Genomic DNA, 26060 nt, shown 5'->3' on the forward strand with positions numbered 1-26060 from the left:
ACATCTGAACATACTCCTGTGAATTTTTCATACAGGATATATGCCAGAAAAAGTTCTAGAATCATATCGCTAATTGTCTGATTTTATGAACAAAACACTTACCTCCAACTCTTAAAATATTTTTCAACACAAGTAATAATTGCTATTGCAACAGCCTTCTAAATAGCTTTGTATTGATTGAGCTTAAGAATTTGGATCCATCAACTATTGAATTGCTATAGGTATCTTCCAATAAACACATGTAGTACAGAGGTACTTTACAATAAACATATATAGTACCACTGTGTCCAAATCTCTTTCCCTGCTGTAAGTACTAGGCCATTGTATCATCAAATCATATGCTAGCAGTTTCAGATTGCCTCTTATTACTATGATTTGACTGAGAAATTTATATGCTATCATCTACAAATTCACTTTTCAGCATTTAGGCAGATTGATGACCAATAGAAGTCACTAGCTACAATCTTTGGACCTCCTTCAATGCTTACTTTCATCAAGTTCATTATGCATTCCAAATCAATGCCATTTCATTGAATTTGACAGTGTTCTTGAAAACTGTAACTATTTGGCATCCAAGTATACTACTGTTAATAACTGATAATGCAAGCATACAGGGTCACAGATTTTGGTCACCTTTTGCATCGTTATAACACGTATATAAAGTCCGGGAACAACTTCAATTATTTATTGCACAAGAACCAAACATTGTACAGATATCATATTTTATGTCGCTTTGAAGCGTAACCCTGAAACTTTTTTTTTTTTTCATGTGTATCGCCACAGCGTAGTTTGGTAATTTGCCAATAGTCAGTGCTAATCGCAAACATGGCAAGTTCAGGTGTGGAGTGAGCTTTCTGGGTATTGGAGTTCGACAAAAACACCAGATCTCACTCCATGTATCTTTTTCTGTGGGAACAGATTAAAGATCTGATTTATGTGCTGCCTCTACCATGTGATGTAGCAGAGTTCCGGGAGAGAATTCGGGAAGCGGTTGCCACAGTCAACGATGTCATGCTGGGATGGGTATCGCAAGAATTCGATTACCGTATTGACATCTGCCGCGTCACTCATGGTTCGCATATCGAATGTTTGTAAGAAAAACTTCCATAGTTTCTCTTCAAAATGCAATATGGTTGACATCTGTACAATGTTTATTTCTTGTGCAATAAATAACTAAAAGGGACTTTATGTACACCCTGTACTTAGATGTAAAATATTCATATACGGTACGAAGCGCTTCTCAAGCATTTTCAAGAAACTAATGTTTAAAGTCTTATGAGCTTCTTGAATACCGTAGAAGAGCACGAGCTGTCTGCAGTGGCGTTAGTGTTACCAAGTAAGGTAGCAGAATAGAAATCAGAAATTTCCTAAAGTAGCTGCAGAATACTTCTACATTGCTGCAGGGCTAGAGAGAAATATCATCTCTTGAAGATTCCAGTATTTTCAGTCTCCAGTACTGTATCAGTTGACAGCTCCTATGTTGAAATTCACATGGTTTCCATCAAAAAGTATTTTGAACTGCCATTCCTTGTAAATAGTAATGCAATGTTATCTGGTATTTTTATTAAGAATTTGAAAGTGTATATCAGAAGGCATCACTTATAAAATGAATGCTGTCTACCTACCACTAACACTGAAGAATCACTGACTTTAGTAACTTTTTTATATGCATGTGAATGTATCAATAAATAAATGTTTATTTCATCGCTTTTCCTTATTATACCTTACCACAAATGTCCCACTGTAATTATCATTGCTGTTCCTTTCTGAAGAATCATGGTTTGTTGTAGCAATATAAGTGTTTCATAGAAGATTAGAAACAAAATATTGAGACTTGTATTCAGTACATACTGTACAGACAGACTTGTAGGTTGGTTGCAGTAGTGTTGCTGCTCAACAAATGGTGTTTTTGTATGGTATTCAACAGGCTCATAAAACTATGGCTCTAGATTTCTTGAAAACTATAGAGAACCACTTCATACTAGTGCAGCATTTGTTGCATCTAAGTATATACTGCAATTATGTGTATAATTAACTAAATTGGTGACCTATTGGGTGTGTTTCTGTTGTGATGTGAATCTCGAACTGCTGCAGTCTGCTAGTTGTCTGTTTCACCTTTTCTCCCATCTGAGTCACTTGAATATTTACATCCTTTTCTGAGGTTAGTCTACAACAGAGACTTTCCTTTCTGGGAGATATAACCAGGTGGAACAAAATACATCTGTGACGAGAAGTATAAAATAAAATTTAAAACGTTCATATACATGTGACACCTACTTTACTAGCTAAGTTGTTGCTCCTTGCAACTAGTGCACACCTGAGTGTCCAAGAGATCCCTAAAGTTCTGCAGGTGGCACAGATTAATATAAATGTGCATCCATGAATATTACATTGTCAAGACTGCCTCTGGTTTAAATTCCCCATCTGACCTGAAATCAGAAATCCCTGTTTGGCCTATGGTAACAGATTGTACGAAATACGTGAAATGTATTTGCAGTTGTAAATATTGAGAACAGTCAGCTATATAACAGAATGACACCAATTTGTACCAGACCGGGACTTGAACCTGGATTTTCCACTTATCGCAAGCTATCCAAGCATGCCTCACAGCCAGACCCAAACTTCCATGTCATCAACCACGTGTCTACAACTTGCATATTACTGTTGATGGTTGTCCATATTCACAACTGCAAATACATTTCATGTGTTTCATACAGCTATAGTCACTGCAGTGGCTGCTCATTCAGACATATATGCATGCCCAAAGCAACACTGCATCATGCTTCTGGACAACACAGGCACTGCAGTATCCCACAAACTGTATGAGGTCCTTGTTTGGTGGAGTTGATTGACAGATTCTAAAGATGGAAGTGTTTACTTTCAAATAAGATGCCTTTTAAGGCACAGTGTTGTTTGTTACAAGCTTCCAGTTGTTTTACATTTTGTATTCCACTGCATAATTGGTAATCACCATTTACATCTACATACATACTCTGAAAGCCGCATTGCGTAGCAGAGGATATGCTGTACCGCTACCAATCATTTCCTTTTCTGTTTAACTCACAGATAAAGCAGGGGAAAAACGAGTGTCTCTATGCCTGCATACGAGCCTGAATTTCTCATATCTAATCTTCATGATCCCTACACAAAATGTATGTTGGCGGCAGCAGGATCATTCTGCAGTCAACTTCAAATGCTGGCTCTCTAAACTTTCTCAGTAGTGTTCTTCAAATGAATGATTTTTTACCCCACTCCAAGGATCCTAACTTGTGTTCCTGAAGCATATACATAAGACTTGCATGCTGATCAAACCTACTAGTAGCAAATCTAGCAGCTCACTTCTGAATTGCTTTGATGTCTTCTTTCAATCTGACCTGGTGTGGATCCCACCACTCAAGCAGTACTCAAGAATAGATCACTCCAATAAACCGAAGTCAACCATTCGTCTTCCCCTGCACAATCCTCACATGCTCGTTCCATGTGATATCACTTCGCAACATTACGCCCAGATATTTAAGCAATGTGACTGTGTCAAGCAGTACACTATTAAAGCTGTAACCAGACATTATGGTTTTGTTTTTCCTACTGATCCACATTCACTTACATTTTTCTACATCTAAAGCTAGCTGCCATTCATTGCACAACTGCAGATTGCTGCTCTTCCTGTCCGCCAGATAATCTCCAAATGTTGTGTTGGTATTTTCATATGTTGTTCCTTCGCTGGAAACATTTAATGATTTGAAATTTTGTACATTCTAGCTTTAATCTTTAGTGTCCTTGATATGGGAAGCACCACTTTTGTTGTAGTTGATGCTTTGGCATTGAATCCAGCGTATCTTACCCTTGCTGATTTCTGCTAAATTTTTGACCTTTCCCTTTCTCCCACAAATCAACGTGTAGTTATGTGGTATTAACTGTGAGACATGTTTGGTTTTCACATACGACAAAGGAAAATTTTAAGATTTTTTATTGAACATACTTCGTAAACAAAAGAAAAAACCATATAAGTGTCTTACCCTTTCACCACGCTGATGGATGAAAACTCAGGTCGAGATCACAGTTGTAAATTTCAGCATTAGCAGGCATATAATTTTCATTCATGAAGATCAGAAATAGATGACAAGATGCAGTTCACCAGTGTCAGTTGACCAGAAGTCAGTGACCTGTAACATATTTCATATATATGTATGCTACTGTACATGGTGCAAATAGCGTGAATGTGAGTGTTAAAGTGCGTGGTATACTTGATATGGGTTTTAAATACGATGATAAATTCACTGTGAAGTAAGAAATATCGAAACTAAAGAAGGACTAAAGAAATGAAGGGAGTCGCAGAAGAGAAAAGAGAAATAACTGACAGGTTGAAACTTTGCTCATCTTATCCAGGTGCCACTGAGTAATAATTCCATATGTGCACACTATTTTGACACCAGTAAGTGAAAAGCAGTGTGACACTTGAGTCTTCTGAAAGTCTACTTCTAGCAAACACCTCTGAAAGTCTAATTCATAGCAGCTGTGAATGGTGACTAGAAGAGACGTCTAAATAGTATGAAAAAAATTGAAATTACAACTCTTTGGACTCATGGAAATGTATCTTTACTCACAAACATGTTTTAAAATACCATACCACAAACTGACTTTATGAAACTTAGATGTTACACAATAAAATTTATTTAATTTGTTATGACTGTAAAGTTGAGCTAATGATTTTAATGTGCATAAATTCTACATCTGGAAATCACATCGGCAGAACATCATGTTACACACTGCTGAGAGTGATCATTATGTTTTCACGTATTGTCTTCATGGTGACTCACAAAATTATCAAAGACTGCGGGTATGTTATCTGTGCCGGTCTGGACAAGATCCTTACGGTAAGCCTTGTGACATCAATAAAAATGGCTGAAGAACTGTAATGTTCTGTGGAACAATGTTTGGCAAGTATTACTTAACAGTTATTAATTAATTCTTGCCTCAAAATTAATGCATATTTATATTTTGAAATCGCTGTTTAGCCCAGCATAGAAATCTAGCCATTTTCTTGTTGACCACTTGTCTAAATTTCTAGTGTATCTTACAAAAATTTTATGCAAAAATAAGCTTTTAAGAGTATCCTCATAAATTTTAACTGTGTGCAAGAACTAGACTCAGAGAATTCATCTCTTTCATTTGTTGTGATTTTGTCATTTGATTTATCTGTGTGCATCTCAGAACCCTGCTCTTCGTTCTCCAGTTCTGCAAAGGCTGTCCTGGAGACTAGCATCCTTGGGATGAACAATACGGCAGAGAATTCTTTGCCCACTTTCGCAGGGTTGCTTCTGGAATGAATAATTAATTCTGCAGTAACATGTATTCTGTTATGAAACTTCCTGCGGATTACAGCTTAATGCAAGCTCAAACTTGAAGCTGAGCTTTCATCTTTCATAGTAGTAGTACTAGTAGCTTTTGTAGTTGTAGTTGTTGTTTTTCCCCACATTCAGATATTCTTCAATGCCCAGTATTTCCTCACTGAACATCTTTTGGATTTTCAGTGTCTTCTTGTGACACACAACATTGTCCTATGATGATAAAAAAACGGAGTGGAATTTGGTGTGATACTCAGCAACTCAATGCTGTTTGTAAGTTTCATTGCAGTCAGGTTGCATTAAGCGCCATTTCAGATGCATTTTGAGCAAGAGGTGATATGACCATCACTGATGTAAGTTGCTCATGTGCAACCTCTCCTCAATCTTTTTCTAATACCTCTTGTTATTTGAAAGGGGATCAAGATTTGTGAAATTACATCTTGGAGTACTCCAATGACTAAGTCATGCAGCCACTGATGACCAGCTTCTATACCTTGCTTCCTGTGCTACAGATTCTAGTAAATAATTACAGCATCTTTTTCACTAGCACTGAACACTGGCAACCTCAGGGGTCTCGGCACATGTCCAGTGTCACACATTTTAGCCATATGTCTAGTAGACATTCTGAAGAGAGTGGAACAGACTGTTCCTCTTCGTGTAGTAAAAGCAAGCAGTTCGTCCCTGTCTGTCATAGAAACAACATTCTCCTTAGGAAGACTTGATCCCGTAACTGATTTGACAAGTGTATTGCATAATTAGTTCATAGACATATGTTTTATGCTCACAGTTGTATAATAAATGAATTGTGTAATTTTTAATTGTGTAGACTTGATGTTTGCTCTTTTCTGCATTTATATAGGAGCTGATGAGTATCCTGGACCTGTAAACTGGACAAGACCTTATTTCGACTGTGGTCGCTCTAATAAATGGTTAGTGGCAGCTGTTGTGCCCATCGCAGATATATACCCTCGACATACAGGCTTCAGGCACATTGAATACCCTAAGTAAGTACTAGACAGTGTTGTTGTTGTTGTTGTTGTTGTTGTTCCCCCAATCAATGTTATTTCAAACATACAGTGCTCAATATTTATATCTCACATTTATTCCTTGCAAGGTACACAGCTGCTGCTGTTCTGGAATTGGATTTTGACAGAATAGATATCAACCAGTGCCCAAAGGGAAAAGGAAACGATGGTCCAAATCGTTTTGCAGACACAGCCCGCTGCAAGAAGGACACCACTGAGGTATGCTACTTCACTGTTTGTCCATCTGCAAATTTTTTAGCTTCTGATGACAAAGCTAAATTTTTTTTTTAACATAAAAAATTAACTAATAAATCCTCACACTCTTTTATAACAATGTTTTTTTTTTCTTTACTAAGGTTTCCTTCTCCTATAACCTAGTTTTCCATTTAATGATGAGAACCATCAGGTAATAAGAAATAATAATGTCAGGATTCATGTATATTATGAATTATGGTTTTTTTTAATTTGTGTAAGTGTAGTTCGTAGGTGGAGTGACGCAAGCAAGGCGAGAGTACTTGAGGAAATGCACAAGTATGCAAGTGGCTTTTTGCTTTTTGTGGTGAGTCGGTTTGTGGAGTAGGGCTTGTGTACAAGGCGCTCACAATTTTGATACATGTGCTTGACAGTAAAAAAGAATGCATTGAGCATAGGTGGAATTCCCTTTTCTTATATGATATGGGGTACAAAGTAGGACTTGGTTTGTGTCATTTGTTTCTGTCCTAGTGGAATTTTGAAGTGGCATGTCTCCATACATGGCATGTGACTGCTTTAAGTCCATGGTTTATTAAAATGGGACTTTAATTTGTGCATTATCACATGATGATTAGGTTTTAGAGACAAGCCACATAGAACTTCTAGGAGTGAAACTTCCCTCATGTGAGATTATAGTACAGAAGGAGAATTTGATATAACAGGAAATTCTGTGAGTTACAACTTGGTGGAATTCTTGAGAACACGTGTTTATTTCTGAGCAGTTTTTAATTGTTGAACACTAAAGTGATGCAATTTGATACTTTGGAGGCTTGAGCCAAGTGATTTGCCAATCTACAGTTTTATGGATGAAGCAAAATAAAAAGTGTTGTCTTTTTTAAATAGCACCCTACACTTTTTATTTGGTAAACCACTTCCACTCCTCGAGACCTGTTCAGAAATATACCACAGTGTACATTTTGTGTAAGCGTGACATTATTAAAAACACAATACAAAATCGACTATTAAGTCCGCCGTAGCAGCACACAGTACAGGTACCCAGGGTAATGTAACTCACCAACTTGCTGGTGTTGACAGTAAAAACTGGAAACACAAGGAAAAAGCACACCAGTCATCCATTCAACCTTCTTCAGTTGAAGGTTTGTGGGAGTAAAATATATACCAATGGAGAATGTAAGTTAGCAGAACAGTAACAATAACTTTGTTTCCACTTGTGTGCTTCAACTGCAGCAAATGAACAAGTGAGCCCAGGTAGCTGTATTATGTGCTAGTAAGGAAGAGTTTGTCAATTTTGTGCCTTTTTTTTTTTATTAAAATGTTCACATGTATGACACAGTATTATATGTTTCATACCAGATCTTGAGGAGAGGAAGTGGATTACCAAATAAAAAAAATTAAAAATGCAGGGAGCTATTTAAAAAAAGGCATATTGCTGTTCATATCTCTATAATGAACAAATGTACAAGAAAATCAAACAATGGCAACTCCAGGTAGGAATATCATCAATGTAGAAAAAGATAGATTGCTACTTAGCATAAAGACGACACTTTTAAGTTGCAGACAGGCACAATTAAAAGACTTACACAAAGCTTTCAGCTACAGCCTTCATCAAGCAAAAGAGAAACATACACTGTTCATACACACAAGCAAGCACACCTCACACACACATGACCACCAACTCCGGCAGCTCGGACCAGAATACCACTGGTGTGTGTTTCGCATTTTCTGGTGAAGGCTGTGACCGAAAGCTTTGTGTAAGTGTCTTAATTGTTACTGCCTGCAACTTAAGGTGTCATCTTCACGGTAAATAGCAACCTATCTTTTCCTACATTGTAAATGTACAAGGAAGACAATGATGCTGGTTAATGACCACTAGTAGCTAAACATCTTTTGCATGAGACATTTTTTCTATTTTGCTGCTGAACAAAAAGATATTGGAGATGATTGAGATAATGAGATACCATGTATACATATTTTTAAATAATGGATTACAAAAACAAAGCACAATGTATTTTGAGAGCTGAATGAGTATGTTCAGATACAAATTCAATTAAATATCAGAAGAAGTATTTTCTTAAATGATTTTAAAAATAAAAAAAAAGAAAAGAAACTTTTTCTTTCTTTAAACAACTACAGCATTCAGTTATTGAGTCACTTCACACAGAGAGACAAAAATTATAACAATTCCTGAGGTTTCATAAAAACACAGTTTGCTCCGACTCTGTGTTTTAACACTTCACTGAGGACCATCCCCGTAGAGTTTGCATAAAATTTCATAATGTCTAATAGTCATTTGTTGATACTGTTGTGTACAGCATGATACACCGGGTGTACTTTGATTTATTAAATATACTGATAGTCTGGTTTCACATTTACTCATGAAAAAATTACCAAAAGGTGTATGAACCCTTTAAAACCCAATAGTGGCAATAAAACTAGGAACGATTATGCTGCAAGCAAGCTAAATAATAGAAATGCTAAATTACACTGTTGTGCCCTTAAAAGATAAAACGTAACACATTTGAGAGTGAAATATTATAAAGTCTATAAAATAGTGATAATTGTCATGATTATGGTACTACACTATATGCAACAACATTGCTATATGCAATGACACAACAAAACTACACTTTGGTCATGTAAATAATATATACACTGGTTTGTATAGTAATGGATTTCTGTATGTTCAAAAGCGATATGATAATCTCATTTAAGACATATTGCAACTTTAGGAATACATTTTTGCAGCAAGTCTTTTGTATTGGATTTTATTTATTTATTTTTTGAAATAGTGTGTGTTGTTGCAACAGATAAATGATAATGTAAGGGCAGACCATAAGATACTGATTGGAGAAATATCTCTCTCTCTCTCTCTCTCTCTCTCTCTCTCTCTCACACACACACACACACACACACACACACATATGTTCTAAAGATTAGAATACCAATGTTTGTTGACACCTTCAAGAGAGAATTTCAAAAGGTGAATGACACCATATTTGTGTACACGTTCAGTCAATGCTTCTTCAAATACACTTAGTGACAGTACCCAGTCATTCCATAATTTAACAAAAAAGATTTCAGCCAGCTCCAGTTGCAAATCATTGTCTATAGTAGCAGGTGTAATGAGGTCAAGAAAATTATATTATTTATTATTAAATAGGTTTTGCATGGATTTTCACATCTATCTAAATGCTGTAAGTGATTTTTCATTAATGTCTGTGACATGCTTTTTTTCCCCCACCAAGTACTTGAAAGTATACAGAAACAAGAAACTATCATGTCTGTAATGCAGATTCAACACAAATGTAGTGTATATTTACAAGAATGGAAATATGATAGAAACCAGTTGTATTGCAAAAGCTCGCAATACTACATTCCTATATTTATTAAAATATTAAATGTTACTAATTTTTCATTTTCATTGTTTTGCTGTGTTTCAGAGTAATTTTTTCTTACATTCCATTAATTTCATTCTTTTCCCCCCCAGTGTGAACCAATTCATGGCTGGGGCTTCAGGCGTGGGGGCTATCAGTGCAGATGCCGACCAGGATTTCGCTTGCCCAATGTTGTACGTCGACCATATTTAGGTGAAATCGTGGAGCGTGCCTCTGATGAACAGTACAGTAATGAATTTGATTGCCTCAAGATTGGATGTAAGTATTTCATAATTTGTTTGTTTCACAGTGTAACTATAAATATATTCATATGAAGTAAGAATTTAATGAAACACCATTCTCACTCTTGTATTATCAAATTCCAACTACTTTATATTCTTGTGAGACAGGCTTATCTTTCACAAATGAAACTGGTGTTAAAATGCCATAGAGTGTAAGTGTTTTTAGGTAATATACTGGTCTGCTTTATTGTATTTAACTGTAGTCACAGAGGGCATTGAATGGATCATAACTGTCAAAGCATCCTCACTGCCCAGACTACCAGGTCCAAAGAATGTGGAGCATAATCAGTACCTTGGCAGAATTTAGGCTCTCTTTTTTTAATTACTTCTAAATGTGGAACTGGACATCTGCATATTCATTATTAAACCTGTTCCTGCATTACCCATATTTGATTTTGTACTTATAACCCTGGATTCACCTGACCATAAGCCTTGTTCCTCCTGCCACCGAACTTCATTAATTCCCACTGTATCTAACTTTAACCAATCCATTTTCCTTTTTAAATTTTCTAACCTATCTGTCCGATTAAGGGATCTGCACGCTCCATTCCCTAGAATGCCAATTTTGTTTCTCCTGATAACGACATTGTGACATTACTGACTTGTAATTCATAGCTTCAGCTTGGTAACAGCTCTTCTTGGTCACCTTGAAGCTGGAAGTTCCCATCAGTATGTACTGGTGGCGTTCAAAAATGTACTTGACACCAACAATTTAGTTGACATTAATGTGTACTTTATTCCCTGTGGAGTTCACTGATTTACTACAATGATCAGTTTTTACACTACAAAAAATATTTAGAGCAAGTTTACATATCACTTTGTGCAATCACAGTGATAAAGTTATCAATGGGGCAGAAAATAGACAGTTCACATTTATCTACAAAATGACACAGTTCACATTTAGCACAGTCCTTTTTCCGTTTATAAAATATAATTACTCTTTGATGGTTCATTTAAATGAATCCATGAATTGATTTACTGAGCCCAACAATAGCTAGTTTCAATGACAATAACATTACACCCTCCTGACAAGTGCAACACAGTTCAATCACAGTGTTCATTAATTAGAGGTACTGTAATCAGAGCAAATGCTTTTTCACTTTAAAGTTCTTGAATTTTGCTGTGAACATATTGTGTATTCTCATGTGCAGAATCTACGTAATTATGGTTTGAGTAAAACACAGAGAGCACCTCCAAGATACGTGTTAACTATTCACTTCCAAAATGCAGACTGACTTTCGGCTGATGCACAACTACTTATAGACAGGTGTAAGAACAAATTGATATTTTGATAGGTATACAATGCTTTGAAAATTTTCGAGGTTGGAATCCACTGTTTTTGAAGATCTACAAGTACAGATGGAATTCTGCATTACAGAAGATGATGCTGGTTACAAATTTATAAAAGTACATTGGCCCTATTTTTCTTCTGTATTGTGAATCCCCACATTTAATTGAATAGGTGCCATATTCCAAAACAAAATCAATTACATGATATTGTTAATTAGTGAGTTAATCAATTAATGCTGTATGTTAAACTTAACAGAAAATTTAAGATAGCATAAGTAAGAGTCAGTGTCCAGAATCTAGCAGAGTTTAACAAAATCTGCAGTGGCAAATGGTACTGGTGCTGAATTTCAGTTTAATTGTTCTGAAGATAATTAATTAATTTAAAATACTTTACAGGAAAGTGGAAATGCTTAATTTTCAAATGGTGTAGATCACTCCTGGGTTTTTGTTTGTAGTGAACTATTGTGCTAACTTCAGTTATCTGTAACTTTTAATTAACGGTGCCCTAATGAAAATTAATTTTACAAATGGATCAAAGCTCTTGAAATAGGAACCTGAATAATAAATAAAAGAGAAAATAAGTCTAAATAGGATTTTGAGAATTTTAAGGAAGTACTGTGTGGAAGATAAAACTTTGCAAAAAAAAATTGGTAATTTTTATGGATGGAGAAACAACCAATGGAAACAATCCACTTGTTTGTCACAATGTTTTTCAAAAACTTGAAATGCATGTAAAGCATGAAGTTCTGTTGTGAGGGTGTTTGGCACTCATGTATTCTTTTGCATATTTCATGGTATTTCTGCAAGTATCAGACTGCTATAAGTTACAGTTTGGCTCATCTGCTGACATGTAAAGCATGGGGTGTTGCACCGGTTGATGCAGACAAAACTTTCTCAGTCTAGCAGTATCTTGCCCAGTGGGTTACTATTTATGGATTCCAGATTCTGAAACACTGATTTACTATTATTTATGCCCATGAGTTGACATTTCTTTGTTTCTGTTTTTACTTTATAACCCACCTAGTGTTTTTAAATGATAATTAATGATGCTGTATTCTTTCCTTAATCGAAGCTTAAGTGAACTTCAGACATGCAAATATTTTTTGTTTCTGTATCATGTTTTATATTGTAGGGGTCCATAAGATGCCTGTGCAGTGGGAACGTGCAGACCCTAATACACGTGAGATGTACTTAGAGCGTTTTTATGAATACCGTAATTTTTCCACTGGACCGGCTGCAATACATACTAACAAGATGAACATTGATGAGGCACTTCGTTTCATACATGGTGTTAATCCAAAAACTTGTTCACGGTAATCAGGCATAAAAGTACATTTAAATACTTACAAGATATTTGAATTTGTGTTTTCTCTTTACATTGTTCTGCTAATAAGATGAAGTGCATTAAATTACATAATTATGATCAATAATAGTAATGCCTGTGTGATTGTATCTTTTATAGATATACAAAACAAGAATTGACGTTACCGGGGGATTTTGCTAGCAGAGCAGAGGAGCAGTTTGTTAATGAAGCTAAAATGGCTGTCCGTTTGGCAAATTTCATTAGTGCTTTCCTGCAGGTTAGTTATTTGAAGATTACATTTGAAAAGATATTTCATCGTACAAAATTTTTCCAAACTGACATAGCTCTTATATAAGGGAAGTTTGAAAAGTTTTTGGAATGGAATGGAAAGAAATGAAGTATCTCAATGAAACTTAATTTTTCAGTGTAGTTTCCCTGTACACTAATGCACTTGGTTCAGCGATGTTCCAATGCCTTGATCCCATCTCAAAAATTAGATCCATCCTGGCCAGCAAAATGCCCATCAACTTTGGCTGTCAGTTCTTTGTTTGAAGATAATCTTCACCCACCAAGGAAAATTTTGAGCTTGGGGAAGAGGTGAAAGCCTGATGGAGTCAAATCAGCTGATGTGTCAACAAGATGATGACCTATCAGAATAATCCTTTTGTAAGCTCAACAGTGTGGGATCCGCACCAGATCGGGTTGACGGAGGAGATAGAGAAGATCCAAAGAAGAGTGGCGCGTTTCGTCACAGGGTTATTTGGTAACCGTGATAGCGTTACGGAGATGTTTAGCAAATTCAAGTGGCAGACTCTGCAAGAGAGGCGCTCTGCATCGCGGTGTAGCTTGCTCGCCAGGTTTCGAGACGGTGCGTTTCTGGATGAGGTATCGAATATATTGCTTCCCCCTACTTATACCTCCCGAGGAGATCACGAATGTAAAATTAGAGAGATTCGAGTGTGCACGTAGGCTTTCAGACAGTCGTTCTTCCCGCGAACCATATGCGACTGGAACAGAAAAGGGAGGTAATGACAGTGGCACGTAAAGTGCCCTCTGCCACACACCGTTGGGTGGCTTGCGGAGTATAAATGTAGATGTAGATGTAGACTTACACCAGACCTTCCAGGCTGATATTACCATTGCTTTCTTTGATAGTGGTAAGTCAACATTATTCCAATGCTTTGACCTTTTTTGTCTCTTGGGTATAGCAGTTCACTCAAATTTCATCTGTGGTTGCAGACCAAAATCTTGTTGGTTGCCGTGAAAATGCATCAAACATTGTTTGGTTGTTTTCATTCTGATTCGTTTCTAATCCTGTGTTACGATTTATGGCACCCACCTAGCAGATAATTTTCTCAGATCCATTTCCACTGTCTAATGTGATATGCCCAATCAGATGACATCTCTACAGCTTCACAAATTTTTCGCACTTCCAGTCAGCAATCCTCCATGACCATTTTATGCAGTTTGCAATAATTTCTGGGGTAGTGGCACATCTTGGTCGACCACTACACATGTGATCATCTGAGCTGCCCCAAACAAATTCAAACTCATTTGTCCGTTTGGCAACAGTTGAATATGAAGGGGCAACAGTTGAATGAATCTACATTGCTTTCATAACTTTCTTTACACAGTACTTAATCACTGCTCCAAATATCAGTTTTTTCCATTCTAACAAATCATGACGCAGGAACAACGCCAGAGACACATCCACACCACAGATCTCTACCCAGAGCACTAACACATGACGAGCTTATTCATAAAGGATACTCGGTTCTTATGCAGGAACCTTGTTGCATTAGAGCTGATGTCTGGTGGTGATTCTTTAAACTTCTCAAACTTGTCTTGTACATTTCCACTGTTTCCTACCTCCTTACTGTCTCTGAGCAAGTCACTCTATTTCTCTAGATCAGGGTCAGCTACAGTGTGCAAAACTGTGTGGGTGCACATGTGCTGCATACTTGAAGACCGAGGCTCAGCCTTTCTGGGCACTACTCACTACATCTTAGCTTTGCTTGGTCATTCTTGGAAGTACTTGGTACAGCACAACATTTCATTTAGCAGTATGGCATGACAGTATTCTGTTGGCAAGACTTCTTCAGTTTGACAGAGTTGTGGAGTCAGCTCCGTTCATCTATCACTGTTTGTCTGTGCTATACATGAAGTTCACGGGTCCAGTGGCTGTTTGCACAGAAAGAAACAGTCTAGGAATCTATCGTGAGAAGAAAAGTTTGAGAATTCTCAGAACCTATTATGCAGTCATATAATCAACGTGTACCGTAGACTTCCTCTGGAGTGACATTACAACACCATTCAGAAAGAATTAAAGCTTTAGTGGATGGTGCTTGAGCAAAACATTACAGCAATCGACAGATGATTTGTACAGGATTCTTTGTTCTGTTGATCAAGAAGGACTTTGTGCTAAGTTTTCTGGCACGGAGCACTTGATAAAATTGGTGGTACGAATACAAAGTTTTCGGAAGTCATACACAGTATTATTCTGTCTGTTGCAAAAGCTCTTGATGGAATTAAACGAAGAGTATGAACACTGCATGTATTACTGAAAAGTACATTGGTTAAGTTTAGGGGCATGCATTGGAATGAATTTTCAATTAACTCCTGCTAAATTATTGAATTTCTGAAGGTAAAAAGAAAGCAGGAATGAAAATTAAGAGCTTCCAGAATGGATTGCAGACCTTACGTTTTACATGGTCTTTACTGCACGCTGCCCACAGTAAGACGTTGTAGTGTGAGAAACAGCATATTTCTGATTTTGCTGGGATGCATTTAAAATGAGAATAGCATTACAGAAGGACAAATTCCAAAAAAAGCACCATATGTTTCACTAAGCTCACTTGTTAAAGAATACATGAGTTTTTGAGAATTCATTGTGACATTAAAAAAATTAAAGGATAGTCTTCTAAACATTTTGAGGACACTGCCAATTGCGCCATCTGTTTTTGAAACCATTTGCTTTCTTAGTTGAAAGCACCCATGAGCATGTGTAGATGGAACTCATCAACCTGCAATAAAATTCCCGTTTATAAGACAAATTGTTTTGCGTTCAAACTGCCCAGGAGTTCTAAAATTTTTCCTCGGGAAGAGTTTTCACATCTCCATGATGACATTGCAAATGTGATATATTATTTCAGTCAACATATGTGCATGAAAGGCTTCTTTAGATCATGAAACTAAATATGTCATGATTATATAGCAGTCTGAATGACCAAAAAATGCAAAATTGTGCACATCTGTCGAGTGTCCCAAGCGTTTGCATCAGCTAAAAATTTTATTTCTTCAGCGGGACAAAAATAGTTAAATAATATTGAAAATTTGTTTTGTTTCTGATCTTTGTTGTCTCTTTTCCATTTTGGCCTTTTGAATTCCCTTCTTTCTAACACTTCTCCATAACCCATTTTTCACTTTTACCTCAGTTTGAATTCCCTTCTTTCTAACACTTCTCCATAACCCATTTTTCACTTTTACCTCAGTTTGTCCATTACTGCCTGTGGAACCCCACCTCCCTCTTTTTCCCTTTCCATTCTGACCATTATTTAAATTAAATTGTCATACAGGTAAATTTCACAATCACTGTGTAATATACACAATATTGCAATTATTGTGTTTACCCAAGTAGAAGATGACATCCCCCCCCCCTTTTTTTTTAAGATGCTCCACAAGAAAAATTTATTTTTATAGTCCGTGAGACGAGTGATTGGTACTGACAGTTCCGGCGGGCAGACGGCGCTGTTGCCGAACGTGGCTCACAGCACGCGGCGCCCTGTCTGCTACACGCATTCTCTAGCAGCAGAAATAAAAGCGAGACAAAATACAAGTCGTATTGGTACGCGTGAATTTATTTAAAGTTGATGCTTGAAATATATTAACTTGAAAACTGATAAGAGCTATTTAGTACAAGTATCTAAGATGCTGAAACATAATAAAGTTATTTGTTAAACTTCACAACTGAAGTGAAAACTATTTTCGCAAGTTGTTGAACATTAGCAGTTTTGGTTTCCATTGTTAAGTATTAGCATTATTAATTTGTTCTACTACAAGCTACAGAATAATTGGTCAGTTTATTAAGAGTTATAATCTGAAGAAAGTACTCACAATATGATGATCTGGTTGTAGATCGATAGCAAACTCCCTCCTTACATTCCTGAATATGTTGTAGTTACTGTAATGGAAAAACACCACTCACATCACTGTCAGAATCTGATTTGACATTGTCTTCCTCAGCACTACTCGAACTATCACTGCTCTCTCCCAGATGTATAATTAAATTTTTGATGCATTCTTCCACAACCCCTTCGGTTTTGGCCGCCTCTCTGATGGCACTTGCAGTGCTGTTTACAATTTTAGCCCACATCTCGCTTGTCACTTTATTGATAGCTGCTGGAAGGAGAGTTTCCACTTCAGAGATCGTGAATTTTTTATTGTTTGCAGCAATGTAATTTTTTATCTGCGCCCACACTCCTTCAATTGCATTGAAGTGACAGTGGTATGGAGGAAGCTGAACGATTTCATGCCCGTGCCTTTTAGCAATCTCATCAATTACATATGTTGGAAATTGGGGTTTCTTTTGTGCCGCAATTTCGAGCAGTTCCGCCTTCCTTAAATCTTCTCTGAAATCTACTTTTCGCCGTTTCAACCACTGAATGATATCGTCTTTTTTTGTTGCCAAGGTTGGTGCCTTATCGTGAACAACGGAATGATAATGCACATTGTCCATAACAATCACTGATGGACTTGTCAGATTCGTCATAAGCGATGTCTCGAACCATTCTTGAAATACTACACTGTTCATTTCTTCATGGTAATCTCCCGTCTTTTTTGACCGAAACATTTTCAAGCAGTTTGGCACAAAACCTTTCGATGTTCCTGCATGTAAGACAATAATACGCCCTCCTTTGCCAACAGGCACTGCCATTGTCCCCTCGGGCGTTCCATCATTCCAGCCTCTACGTAAAGAATGGCTGGCATTGACCCAAGTTTCATCTAACCACACTATACTTTCGAATTCCACACCCATGATCCTGCGCAGAAATCTGCACCGCCATGCAACTACATCTGTCCTTTCCATTAATATTTTGCGTCCGTTAAACAGTGAATAGTTGAAGCCCATGTCTTTCAACACTGTACGCAATGAAAATTTGCTTCCTTTAAAAAGATCGTCTTTCTGAAGCGACACCAGTAATTTAGATAGAGTGGGATGTTCCCTTCTCTTATAATATCTGTATATATGACGACGAATAGCGTCTTTCTGAAAATCGTCCAAAGCTGTCACCTGCTTATTTCTCGGTCACTTCTTTCCTGGTGTGTGCAGCTTTGTTGTGCCACTCTCGTCACAATCTACACTATACTGTTCTTTCCCTATCTTTACAACAGTGTTCTTACTTATTTTCAATGCTGCTGCAGTTCTCTTCACAACCTGAACAACAGGAATTAAGGGTCCACCTTTGTCCTTTTCTTTCTCAAAGTAATCCCTCACAGAGCACACAAATTCACGGGCCTGGGTGTGTAGCACACTTTTCTTCCTCCGTTTCACTTCTTGTGTTGGGCTGGTACTATCCGCCGCACTAGACATTGTTTACAACGAAACATAAACAAAGAAACACTAAAAACAACAAAAACGAAATAAACTGCGAATTCAACTTCAGACAAACGACGAACGACCGCACCGCCTGCACGCGAGACACTGGTAAGTTTCATAAGCGCGCGCGACCGGGTTTCAGAGCGGCAACGTGGCCCTTGCTACCCGCTCAAAGTCAGGCCGTCATTGGCTGCCTGCTTGCGGTCGCTAGCCAACGGAAAGACGCTACCGAGCTGTCAATACCAAAGACTCGTCTCCCAGACTATAAACATATTCTGGTTAATCAAAATTACAAACTGTTTTTATTGACAAAAAGTTAACATTATACCTATTCTAAACTTACGCCATTTATAGATTGTCTACATTTTTATAATACTAGGAGAGGTAAAATAAACAAAAAGGAATAGTTAACATTAATTTTCAAAACATTTTCTTTTCTAGCTTTTTTGATTACGAACCCTATAGTCTGTGGTATCACTATTTTTAATCATCATCATCTGTACTACAGCTGTGAAATTTATATCTTCGAATCTATTGCTATTTCTGAGGTTGCCATTATGGTGGATCCTGAGAACAAAGCTGTTTTCTTCTGAGTACACATTGGATTTCACTTCTATAGTGATGTAAGAATGTTCAGTGTCTTTTGTTTCCAAACATATCGCGTGCCCACTGCTCTATCATTGGCTGTGTAGAATCGGCAGCTGAGACATCTCAACACATCTCCACTCATTCCTCTCATACATCACAGTGACAACAACATTGCACCGAGAAACATATAAGTACGCCACTGGCCCCTATCAAGACTTTTACTATCTCCTGCATAAATGAATACTACTGTCTAATATTTGTCCAGTTTTAAAGGAAGTTCAGTTGCGACTATAAATGGTTTCAGGCAGGCTGCAGTATAGATACGGCAGAGGTTCATAAAAAGTGAAGTACATGGTACAGGGTCCCATGGTTGGCAACTCAATGAAATTTGCTGCTTGCCCTCCCCCACCCCACCCCTCCCCGCCAGCATCCTAGCTCGCAGCCAAGCTGATGTCACTGTTCCCCCCTCTAACCCTACATAGTAGTGAGCTTGAGCAACTGTGAAAAGCAGACTGCAATATCTTCTGGTGTGCAGGTCATATGTAACAACACTACATTATACTTTAATAAAAAATCGCAGTTACGATTCAGTCCCATTCTAGAACTTCTGCTCATCCCACAATCTAGTGGTGTTGTTGGTACTATCTCCATGATGGGTGTTGCCATTGTAATTTATTCTCACAATAACAATTGCAGTCAGTTTAATATGTTTCCTTTCCTTTGTTAGAGATTTCGTTTGGGATTAATTTTCCTTCGTGTTTTAATTGAATGTCACCATGTTCTAAAGCTGATTTAAAGCTGGTATCAATACATGAACAGTGACTGAATTTCTTTTCACAATCTACTTAGTTTAATTCACTGTAATCTCTCATAATCATGTAAAACACTAGTCTGGGTTCTGAATCAACAAACTTCTTTAAGGACAAAATTTCCGTTTTTGAGGATCACCTTTACTTAAAAATCAGCATTATTGTTTGTATACAGTACCCATACGTATATGAGAATGTTTGTTGCAAACTTGTTCAACAATTTAATAGTAGTTCCTCCTGCATTTCACAAAATTGTCAAATTTTAATCAGAGCAATAGACTGTTGAAGTGGCTAGTTTATAGTTTCTCACATATCTCTTGCACTAGTGCTGTGCGAGTCCATGTCCTGTGCTTATTTGAGTAACACCAATACTGTGTCCAGCACTTTGGCATACCAGGAAATCTTGAGCATGATGGAACATGAGTATTGTTTAACAAGCCCTGTCCTTCCAAATTCATCACATTAATACTGCCTGTGACCTCAACAGTGAAAGTTTTATATCTAAATGCAAGACAACCCCTATAAATGTAAGACTACCCTATATACTCTACAAAACAATGTAAAAATGTTGACCTGCAATAGTTTAATCTGCAAATAGAAGACGACAGTTTATCTTTCAAATGGCAAATTTGGGAAAAAACCTCGTTTTATAATGGGGTAAATACAGCAACTAGTAGACTCCAAAGATCTTTCTTTCTCTTGTCTTCCTCATTCCAACATAGGAATATGTATTTCAGTTATTTAAATGTTTCTGAACACTTTCATCTTTGGTTAATAAAATTAAATCTTCAGAAAGATTGAATGAAGACAAATTCTGTTGTCACTCACACCCACAATAGTGTTAACACAGTGTTGAGACAAAATCTTGCACGTGATGTGTAAGGAAATTCTCTTACAGTATAAGAGATTTGGGCATGCAATTTAAAAAGACAGCATGAACTAATACAAAAACTGTGAGCTCACAACACGATTTTTATGAGTGTAAATATAATATGTAAGAAAAGACAAGTTAGAATAGGGAAGCAAAAACATGATTTAGGATAGTGTAACATGAAAATATTTGATATGAATGTCAAAGTTTGATTTCATTTCAAGAAAATTTAGCAAATTCAGAATGGTGGTTGATGCTGTATTTGAAAATTTACATCGTTTTCTGAAAATAAAAGACAGAGAGAAAAGGTAAAACACAGTAATGTTTCAGAACATAATTTACTTTAAAGAAACACATCGCATGGTGGGGATAGAAGAAGCTCAGTAATGGACATTCTGTTTACCCATACAAAGTTCTTAAGATATGTAATTAACTTGTTGTTCTGTAATTTAAAGAGCTTTTTATTGCAAACTAATAAATCGATTCCCTGAGTGCAAGAGAGTGTCTTTCACTCTCTTTTGTAGTACATTCTTCCTTGAATTATGTCTGATATTTCAGTGCTAAATTTATCTGTCCTGCTGGAACAAGTGGAATTTTGGCACTTATAAACTAGCAAATATTGGAGATTGCATCTTCCCAAAATGCCGATAACTAATTAATTAATTTAGAATACTATAGAAAAATTGTATTATTTTTATGAGTACACACTTTTGGGCTCTACATAATTAGTGTCTCGAAGCTATAAAACAAAAAGTAAAAAGCACTACTTTCAGTTTTCTGTAATTAACTAATGTTGACTACTTTCTACATTTATTTAGGTTTCTGATCCTAAGGAAGTATATTCAGGAAAGCGAGTAGCAGATAAGGAGCTGACAGAAGACCAGATGATTGCAGAGACACTTGCTCTTGTCATGGGTGATAGCCGTATCTGGTCTGCTGGAACATACTGGGAACGCAACAAATTCACAAACAGAACATTTTTTGCACCATTTGCATACAAGACACAGCTGAACACAAGAAAATACAAAGTGGAAGACCTTGCAAGGCTTAAACAACCAGGTATGTTTTCTTATATTCAACCTAGTAGCACATGTTATATAAATATTAGGCTGACCAAATGAGATGTGTGTGACACCTTTTTTATTTTTGTGGCTGTTCGTAACCATTTTTGTTAAGTCATACTGAAAAGCTTTAGTTCTTTATATACTACTACTGGCTATTTGCATGCCATCATAGTTTTTTCCCTCCCTGATACTTTTATCATTTATGCAGGACAAAGACTAGCACTGGTACCTGTCAATAAAATTCTTCTGGGTATGGGACCACATTGCAAAATGTAGAATTCGGCAACGTTTGGCCACTGTTGCAAACTCCCTTTCTCAGAGTATTTGCTGACTCAACATTGGAGAATTTTACATATTGACAATGTGATCACATAACTTGAAAAATTTTATTAGCACTGGCAACAGCCATGGAAGCCAACACTACACGTTGTGTATCTATTTGTCATTAGCTCCCTGTCAGGTAGGTCTTATTTTTTAGACATTGGTTTTTTCATGCAGTATGTGTTTTTGCTTCACTACTGTTAATGACATATTTCTTCTGTCTTTAGTAACTTCTTGTCAGATAATTAATGTATCTCAAAGGATAACTAACATATCTTTTGAACAGTACACTACTATTTGATTTTTCTGTTGATCCCATTTCTTTCTTTCAAATATTTAGCAATACCATACCAAAGTGTGAAAGCTTCATTCAGCTTTTCAACTGTCAGATATTTACAGCTAAGAAAACCGAAGCTTTCTCAGGGGGCATTTTATAAGTTACTACAATGAATAAGGGTAAATTAATTACTCTCTTTTTTTTATCAGCATAGATTATTCGGCATCTATTTCAATATATGCATTGCTGCTCTTAAATTTAATGGTTTAACTGTTTAAAAGTTGAATGTATTTAGAACCATTTTTTAGATGATGCTAATGGGAGATCCTACTCCATATGTATTAGTTGACTTGTATACTGAAAGATGATCATTAGAAAATGTAGTTAACTATTTGGTAGGTGTAGCTTGCATTTCACCAGAATAGAATATCAAATTATGGTGCATCATACATTGATAACATAATGCAAGTGGAAGGGCTGTGTGTTGACAGACACGAGATACTATTTATCCCGTATTTCTTGTGAATTTAGATTGGTAGAAATATATCATAGATCTGTTCCAACATTCACTATTTGCCAAACATTAGCTAAATTTTGAATTATTACTTTCTGTGTGTTTTGTCACTGACAGTTTAACATAGCTGTTTAATCTTCACAAATAAAGTTTCCAGGCAGTAAGTGTATATTCTCGAATTTCTTAAGTACAGTGTTTTTTGTGTATATAAAGAATATGTTACATAGCAGTCTTATTTCACATCACCTGTGCTCTGAAATATGTATTGTGGTGATTCATTTTCAGTACGTAATGTAAGGTTAATTGGACACCTTCACATGCGTTAATTTAATATGAACATATCTTAAATTAACATAAATGATAATCTTCAAGTATTAAAATGTCTTATTAAGTGATATGAAGTATATGTTTTAAATACTCTAAGAGTTAACATCATTTCATATATCCTGAATTACAAATGAGTTTCTTCATCACTCAAGTTTGTGTAACAACTCCCACAATAAAAATATCTGTTATTGTTACCCATGACATTTTTATTTTGTGAAATCTTGCTTTTACCATTTATTGATTGATGTCTATTTTCAGATGAAGTTTATACAAACAATGAGTGGTTCAGATTCTTGAAACAGCGGTGGTCCACAAATTTTGACTCTCTCGAAAAATTCAATCTGAAAATTAAGATTCGCTTCAATGAAATGGGAGAATATTTGAAGAAACACGAACGCTTCCCAACTTTCTACAGGTAATGCTGTTCGCACATACAAAACTGCTAGGTTGTTCTGCCTCCCTTAAATCAAATTCAAATTATCTTGGAGATACCTGTAAATCTAGAGCTGCCATTCACAGGTCATAGTTGTTAGCATATTTAGACGGAGCTGTCTTTTGTGTGATATATTATGATATTCAACCATGTCAGAGTTTTCAACTTATTGTACTAACAGCATGTCATCAATGTACATACCATTTCCTGTACTAGTCATGAAAGAAAGTAAGAGAATTATTGTTTAATTAAAAATCTTCAAGGCATGTATGATATGATGTGGTGGCTCAATACATAAGTGTCAGACTACAAATTCTAAGATTGGGGGTTCGATCATCAGTTCTAGTAGTTCTTCCTGTTACTTGTCACTTCTGGTAATGATTTAAATATGTGAAAAATGCAAAGTTGCACCATGGTTCAGAGTTTTCATTAAAGTGTAGGTCCCACTGTTAACTGGCTGGATAAAATAGCTCATAGGTCAGCAGAAGGGCACCTCCAACAGCACATCACCAGGTAAAGCTCTCCAATGTTCAAACATCATTTGGGTTGAAGAGAGCCTACGCTATTTAGATGCAAAAATTTGTCTTATAAGTTACTTATTTGTATGAGTGTGCTTCTACGCTAAACGACAGCTTTGTACACAAAATAGCAAACCAGATATTAGTACCAATAAGGGATAAACCAGATGGTTAGAGCTCATTCACTTTGGATAATTTTGTGTGGTAAAATAGCAAAATTTGGGACAATCCAGACTTAAAGAGGCCACTTGTTATACAAAACTACAGCTATAGACAGCATAGATCATATTTACGATATTCTACAAGAAATTATTGTTTCAGAGCCGCCAATTTGGACCACGGATACTGGACATCACCATTCTTTGATTGTGAAGGCAAAGTACCAAAATGGATAATTACCTATGCAGCACCATTCTTTGGTTGGGACAGTATTAAGAACAAGCTGGAATTCAAGTATGTACTGCTAAGGAGGTGTGTGTGTGTGTGTGTGTGTGTGTGTGTGTGTGTGTGTGTGTGTGAGAGAGAGAGAGAGAGATCCGCCACCTTTCCTGACCCTCAACAATAGCACCTCTCCTTCACCAGTCACAATTTTCTTTCATTATATCCATCAACTTTTTGAAAAAGATATTTTCTCAGATTAGATGTAATTTATAAATTTTTAGCTGCTTGCACTCTTCACACCCCCTTCCTCTAGCATAAAACAGGTTTTTAGTAATAATGCTTGTGAGGGGTGGTGTCAAGACACATGAATAAGGTTTAGTGCCACAAGAGTAGCAAAGAGCCATGACTTCCTTTCAGATGCATACAACAAACACTCTTCATTTATTAAATTATTACCACCAAGTGAGATAGTAAAATGTAGAGACAGTAGGGTAATACTGTATTTACCTGAGTATAAGATGATCCTGAATATAAGACAACCCTCCTTGTTCTAAGATGTTTCTCATGAACATTTCACAGATGCTAAATTAAGGCATTTATTCCTTGTTAATTTTGATAATATGAGGAGTAATAAAATAGACGGAAGTAATTGTTTGCATTATTTTTATCTATAGTGCCTATTTTTATTTTAGCCTGTCATATGTCATATCACTATTTTTCATTATCACCATCATCATCATAACAGGACAGTAGTGCCACAAATATCTGGCTATTTCTCCTGAAGATGTTGCTATTTCTGGGGTCGTGGTTTGGTGGGATTTGAGAAAAACAGAGCAGATTTTGTGTATATATTGATGTGATAATGTTCCTCTGTGTGTTGCTATCACACATATCGTCTGCCTGTCACTTTCTCATTGGCTTTGTATCCATAATATTTCTGCATGGAATAGGTAAGTAGACCAGTGGCCCCAGTCTAGACTTTTAGCTTCTCCTGCAGATTTGTATGCTATGTTCAGTAATTTTCCAGTTTTAAAGTCAATTCGATTCTAAGGACAAACGGATTAACTGCAGTTTAAACATGATACATGATCTTAACAGCCAAAGTACACAGAATAGATTCCCATGGTTAGCAACATGAAATTTGCTGTCTGCTAGTCACTCCCCACTCTCCAGTTATCGTAGTCCTCAGCCACACTGATGTCACTGTCCCCTCTCCAACCCTTCCATAGTGCTATGCTTTAGCAATAGTGAAATATGGATGGCAATATCCTCTGGGGTACAGGTCATATGTAACAACAGAAACTAATACATAAATAAAAGGATGCAACCATGATTCACTGCAGTTCTCGAACTTTTGCTCATCCAGTGATCTAGAGCCGTCTGGTTGTACTATCTCTATGATGAGACTTCCTTGTGATAACAATTGCAGGTAGTTCAGTGTCATTTATTTTGTCTGTTACACTTTTAATTCTGGATTAATGTTCTTTCTCGTTTCATCTTAATTTCACC

The 26060-nt window shown here is 36.6% G+C and overlaps 2 protein-coding genes across 2 annotated transcripts in view; one reads left to right on the plus strand and one right to left on the minus strand.

Annotated features, from left to right (window-relative positions):
- LOC126236961 (heterogeneous nuclear ribonucleoprotein R) overlaps nt 1–26060 on the minus strand; it is a 179829-nt gene that overhangs the window by 120471 nt on the left and 33298 nt on the right. The window contains exon 2 of the mRNA XM_049946662.1: nt 4017–4163. The gene's annotated coding sequence lies outside the window, so the exon portion shown is untranslated. The remainder of the gene's footprint in view (nt 1–4016; nt 4164–26060) is intronic.
- The window catches only part of LOC126236960 (uncharacterized), a 62363-nt gene that overhangs the window by 31422 nt on the left and 4881 nt on the right, over nt 1–26060 (plus strand). The window contains exons 4-11 of the mRNA XM_049946658.1: nt 6205–6349; nt 6460–6589; nt 10071–10236; nt 12682–12862; nt 13012–13129; nt 21535–21775; nt 23478–23634; nt 24492–24623. Coding sequence (XP_049802615.1) covers nt 6205–6349; nt 6460–6589; nt 10071–10236; nt 12682–12862; nt 13012–13129; nt 21535–21775; nt 23478–23634; nt 24492–24623 — 1270 coding nt within the window. The remainder of the gene's footprint in view (nt 1–6204; nt 6350–6459; nt 6590–10070; nt 10237–12681; nt 12863–13011; nt 13130–21534; nt 21776–23477; nt 23635–24491; nt 24624–26060) is intronic.

This window comes from Schistocerca nitens, chromosome 2 (genome assembly GCF_023898315.1).
Source record: "Schistocerca nitens isolate TAMUIC-IGC-003100 chromosome 2, iqSchNite1.1, whole genome shotgun sequence".
Taxonomy (NCBI): Eukaryota; Metazoa; Arthropoda; class Insecta; order Orthoptera; family Acrididae; genus Schistocerca; species Schistocerca nitens.